Here is a 6,040-nt window from a genome sequence, read left to right as displayed (position 1 = left end):
GCCGAGAGACTGTAGAGGTGATGAATTACACATGCTGCTGCTCTAGTTATACTCGTATAGCTGATGGTCCTCATTTGTGTATTGCATATTTCCATCGGTGGTATGATTGGATTGGTCTTGAATATCACTCTACTGTAGAGCACCGAGTCTTGCCCTGTCTTCAGATTATGCATTAGTGAGATTCCTTTTGTTCCACTAGCCTTCGCAACGCTTACTATCTGGCTGTATAGTGGTGTGGTCTATGATCGGCACATTAGAGCCTTCATCTCTAGTAGCTCGTCATCTCATATGCGTCTGGTTCTATACCCTCTTAACACTGTATTTGTTCATATCTTTACTAGACCTATGGCTCACTCTCTTATTGATCGCACCACGCTTGTCTGTACATTCATCGTTGCTCCGACTTTGACAAGTCCTACTATCCTTCTGTGCGCCTCGCCCTTCCGAGGCCACCAAGAGGGCAGTGTACCCTGCACTTTTCACGGACTGTTTCCTTTGCACTGTTCGTGCTATACTCGAGCAGTAGGAGAGTCGTGTCCCGTTTCGCCTGTACTCTCGCGAGTTCCGGAAAGCGCGACACTGACGTACCGCACCGCAGGCTTCAGTGTAGTTGGACTGCATTTTAGGCGCTCGTACCATCTTCATTCATTTTCTCTCCACTATCTTCCTTTCTTGTTCTCTTCGTATCCATCACATTGGTTGAACTTGGTATAGATTCTTGGTTCTATAAGTCCCATAGGTGCTCTCTTTGATCTTAGATTCTCCCTCGAGTCACGCCCATGCTCACACCCTTTCCCCGCCTGAGTGCTCATTCACTCCCATTTGCTTGACTTGTCTGTAGAACCGCGCTATCAACTATCTCAGCGCTTGGTTTCATGCATGTTGCAACAATCGAGAGGTGTCCTTTCTGAGAAGCTTTTGTTTTGTGTTATGTCTATCTTGCCAGTCTAGTAGACATCTCACACCTTAATTCGCTGCCGATAGGTCTGTTCTCCTTATTTTGACGAGTTGGAATACCGCTGGCTTATGGAGAGCGTACGCGGCGACCACGACTACAATGCTCTAGAAATGTTTCCTACGTCCTAACTATAACATGTTCCGACATTAGATAGACTGGCCAAGGGGGGGGAGTTGCAATATACTATATGGCAAGAGATAGCATGCAGAGGTTCTGTCTTACCGTCTCCGCGTTCTCTCAGGTTCGCTCGTGCCCTCAGTCGAGAACTTTTGCAGCTTTTTTATCTCTTCTACTGACACGATAATCCAGCCACCTTATGTTCTCGCAGAGAAACAGTTTTTCTACGAGTTGGGCCAGCCTGTCTTCGAACCACGTTTCCCTCGACTTGTACCGCTTGGTGTGTCCTATATTGCTCCTGCCCGTTCATCGCCTCTTATAGCACCGCCGCACCAGCATGTGCCTCTGGAGCACTCCTAGATCTCGTGATGTACCTTTGATCTGCCACAGCTCTATTGTTGAATCTTGTCAGTCTGCACTATATTCAGGTACTGTTAGGTTGTACCTTTCATACCACATTGCAGTATCTCTCGCGTTCGCGTCACGCTGTCAACCTGCCACGGAGAGGCTGGTAGAATCCCCTCTATGTTCTTCTGAGCATCGAGACGGTGGGAAGAGCGCCTATGTTACTGGACCTCAGGTTTAGCGAGTCACGCGTATCCACATAACATATGGGTGGATACCTATCTTAGATGCATGTAGTCTATTTCTTGAGTTTGCTAGATCTGCCCTCTAACAATACAAGTCCATGCTGCTCGATCTTCAACCCGGAATCTGCCACTTTGCCATTCTCTCTTGCTCTTTCTCTGCCTGTGGTGTGCGAACTGGCAGGGTTGTTCGGCGCTGTCACATGGTACTCAACGATCACTTCGCCACTGCATGCCAGTGTTTTCAAATCGCCTTGGCCTTAAATACTAATTCAGTGGACCGAGCAGTACAGTTCATTCTCCTTTATACAGATCTGTGTACTCATTTCTTGCCTTGTGTCCTCTATGTAGTGGTAATCACTGGATAGGATCTATTTGAGTCTCCTCGCCGTCAGTGAGAGTAAGGATTTGCTCCTTGTGTGTTTTCGCTTGTTTTAAAATCGTGTCTTGTTTTCTCACCCATTTTATAGACAAGCCTCGTTGTGCCCCATTCTTCAACTACAGATAAGCGTAAGATACTAAGAATCACGATTTATACTTTCACTTTTATGGTCTGTTTCTTATGACACTACATTCAGATTTGCTCTGTGCGTTGATGAGTGTAACCATAGTACAGTTTAGCAGCTGTTCAGATTTGACTCAATTCTTATTCGTTACGCGTACATTTCATATTGCACAGTGGAGTACAGCCATCTACATCACGCTGTCATTAGGGCTCTAGTTGAGGCATCAACCCACTTTATTTTAAGAATGGTGAAATGTCCAGAATAATATTAGAGAAATATTTTACTTTCAGCTGTTTAGTTATTTCATACTCATCATTCCCAGTGGGTCAGATCACGTGTGTGATGGTTTCATACCATCTTCTGAATTTATATGAGTAGCGGTTATGTGGTAACCACTTGCCTTCTAAACACTTTGTTATTTAGTGTTTAAGAGCTTTGGCGGTCAACACGTTTCATGTGTTGTAGTGTTAGTTTGCCTCTTCCTGAGTCCAGCTTCCCCCAGATCATATTGAGAGTTTCGGACCGTCATGAATTTTTGCCTCATGTGTGTCCTGCATGAGACACAGCACTGTCGGGTTGTAAGCTTTCCTTAAGTCGCTGAGTCTAAATCGGTTTGTCGAATAGCCGTCTGGTCACGCACCTTTAACTCCGCTCGCTACGAGCACATGCGGTGCTTTTTTCAGTTCTACGCTTCACAATTTTCCATGCAGGTTATGGAGGCCTCGAGGCGTGCTTTCTGTTTGATGGCCCAGGTGTATTACTCTATTTTCGGTACTCCGTCTCGTCACCTTTTCTTAGCATTCTTGACGCGGTAGTCCAGTGGCGGACGCCGTACTTCGTGTTGTGCTCTCAATACGCTCTCCCCGGGCTGTGATACTTCTGCTCCTGTCAACCGCCACTCTTTGCCACCTCAAACTCCTTTTGGGCAGGTTCACTACCCCATTCGCTGGGTACTCATGGGTCAACTATGACTTCTAGTGTCATCAGTTTATCGTGCCCGCATCCGTTGCAGCTGACACACATACGCTAGTGTTTAAACTTCCGAGCCTCGATGGCGCCTCTCGAAGAATGTGTGAGTTCACTTATACCTCCGCATGTCGATTAATGTGTTCTGTCTCCTTGGCGATGTGGTAGCTGCAGGTATGTGCCTATTTGTGGAGGCAGTGTGCCTATGTGGACAATGACCCCATGCATACTTCCAAAGTTGTGGCAAAATGGCTTTGACAACAAAGTCAAGGTATTGGAGTGGCCATCACAAAACCCTGACCTCAATCCTATGGAAAATTTGTGGGCAGAACTGAAAAAGCGTGTGTGAGTAAGGAGGCCTACAAACCTGACTCAGTTACACCAGCTCTGTCAGGAGGAATGGGCCAAAATTCACCCAACTTATTGTGGGAAGCTGGTGGAAGGCTACCTGAAACGTTTGACCCAAGTTAAACAATTTAAAGGCAATGCTACCAAATATTTATTGAGTGTATGTAAACTTCTGACCCACTGGGAATGTGATGAAAGAAATAAAAGCTGAAATAAATAATTTTCTCTAATATTATTCTGACATTTCACATTCTTAAAATAAAGTGGTGATCCTAACTGACCTAAGACAGGTAATTTTACTCGGATTAAATGTCAGGAATTGTGAAAACTGAGTTTAAATGTATTTGGCTAAGGTGTATGTAAACCAACTGTATATCTGTTCTTAGTTCTACTTTTTTTGAATGGGGCAGGCTTTTTAAAATGGTGAAGAAAGCACTTTTAAAAAGCAACCAGGCATCCTCTACTGACGGGATGAGATCAATATCCTTCCAGGATACCCGGGCGAGGTCGATGAGAAATGCCTGCTCGCTGAAGTGTTTTAGGGAGCGTTTGACAGTGATGAGGGGTGGTCGTTTGACCGACAACCCGTTACACACGCAGGCAATGAGGCAGGGATGGCTGAGATCCTGGTTGAAGACAGCAGAGGTGTATTTAGAGGGCACGTTGATCAGGATGATATCTAAGAGGGTTCCCATGGTTATGGATTTACGGTTGTACCTGGTAGGTTTCTTGATCGTGTGAGATTGAGGGAATCTAGCTTCGATTGTAGGACGGCCGGGGTGTTAAGGTCACCTAACAGTACAAACTCTGAAGATAGATGGGGGGCAATCAATTCACATATGGTGTCCAGGGCACAGCTGGGGGCTGAAGGGGGTCTATAACAAGCGTCAACGGGGAGAGACTTGTTTCTGGAAAGGTGGATTTTTAAAAGTAAAAGCTCAAATTTTTGGGGCACAGACCTGGAAAGTAAGACAGAACTCTGCATGCTATCTCTGCATTAGATTGCAACTCCCCCCCCCCTTGGCAGTTCTATCTTGTCGGAACATGTTATAGTTAGGGATGGAAATTTCTGGATTTTTGGTGGCCTTCCTAAGCCAGGATTCAGACACGGCTAGGACATTCGGGTTGGTGGAGTGTGCTAAAGCAGTGAATAAAACAAACTTAGGGAGGAGGCTTCTAATGTTAACATGCATGAAACCAAGGCTTATACGGTTACAGAAGTCAACAAATGAGAGTGCCTGGGGAATGGGAGTGGTGCTGGGGGCTGCAGGGCCTGGGTTAACCTCTACATCACCAGAGGAACAGAGGAGGAGTAGGATAGGGGTACGGCTAAAGGCTATAAGAACTGGTCGTCTAGTGCGTTCGGAACGGAGAGTAAAAGGAGACGATTTCTGGGCGAGGAAGAATAGATTCAAGGCATAATGTACAGACAAGGGTATGGTAGGATGTGAGTACAGTGTAGGTAAACCTAGGCATTGAGTGACGATGAGAGAGGTTTTGTCTCTAGAGCCACCATTTAAGCCAGATGAAGTGTGTGGGGGTGGAACAAAAGGTCTAGCTAAGGCATATTGAGCAGGGCTGGAGGCTCTACAGTGAAATAAGACAATCATCACTCACCAAAATAGCAATAGACAAGGCATATTGATATTAGGGAGAGGCATGTGTAGCCGAGTGATCATAGGGTCCAGTGAGTAGCTAGGCGAGCTGGAGACGGCGATTCAGACAGCTAGCTGGCCAGGGCTAGCAGGCTTGCAGATGGGCCTCCGGGGGACGTCGCAGCGGACGAGCCTGTTGAAACGGAAGAGCCTGTCAGTGTTGTAGGCCAATGGGAAACCGCTCTGTGTAGTAGGCCAATGGAAAACCACAGGCAGGCTCAGAGGATGTTGGAGCTCAGAGAGAAGCGGCAGTGAGGCAGGATCCAAGCGCACATGAGCCCTAGGCGAGCTGGAGACGGCGATTCAGACAGCTAGCTGGCAGGGCTAGCAGGCTTGCAGATGGGCCTCCGGGGGACGTCGCAGCGGACGAGCCTGTTGAAACGGAAGAGCCTGTCAGTGTTGTAGGCCAATGGGAAACCGCTCTGTGTAGTAGGCCAATGGAAAACCACAGGCAGGCTCAGAGGATGTAATTTATAGTAGCTGGTGTGTCATACCTAACAGAACGCCTGTGAATGAAAGATAGAGGGCTAACATAAAGCTGTGTGTGTGTGTGTCTCCGTCTGTGTGTGTTTCTTCATCTGTGTCTGTGTGTGTGTGTGTGTCTCTCCGCCCGTCTGTGTGTGTGTGTTCCTATCCCCAGGTTCCTTTCCTCCTGTGAGGTGTTTGTATGGGGTTCCCAGCAGCTGTTCCCCAGCACAGCCAGTCTATCCCCATCCTGGCCTGGCCTCTGCCCAGCCTTCACTCTACCCTCAGGGATCAGTGAGTACACACACACACACACACACACACACACACACACACACACACACACACACACACACACACACACACACACACACCACACACACACACACACACACACACACACACACACACACACACACACACACACACACACCACAC

At 47.2% G+C, this 6,040-nt stretch overlaps 1 protein-coding gene across 1 annotated transcript in view; it reads left to right on the top strand.

The window, feature by feature from the left end:
• LOC111973957 (adhesion G-protein coupled receptor V1-like) overlaps positions 1–6,040 on the top strand; it is a 248,282-nt gene that overhangs the window by 109,955 nt on the left and 132,287 nt on the right. Inside the window, 1 exon segment of the mRNA XM_070446866.1 lies at positions 5,778–5,896. Within this exon segment, the coding sequence (XP_070302967.1) occupies positions 5,778–5,896 (119 nt within the window).

The sequence above is a fragment of the Salvelinus sp. IW2-2015 genome, linkage group LG15, assembly GCF_002910315.2.
Source record: "Salvelinus sp. IW2-2015 linkage group LG15, ASM291031v2, whole genome shotgun sequence".
In the NCBI taxonomy this organism is placed as follows: Eukaryota; Metazoa; Chordata; class Actinopteri; order Salmoniformes; family Salmonidae; genus Salvelinus; species Salvelinus sp. IW2-2015.
This window is presented reverse-complemented; position numbering and strand designations above follow the sequence as displayed.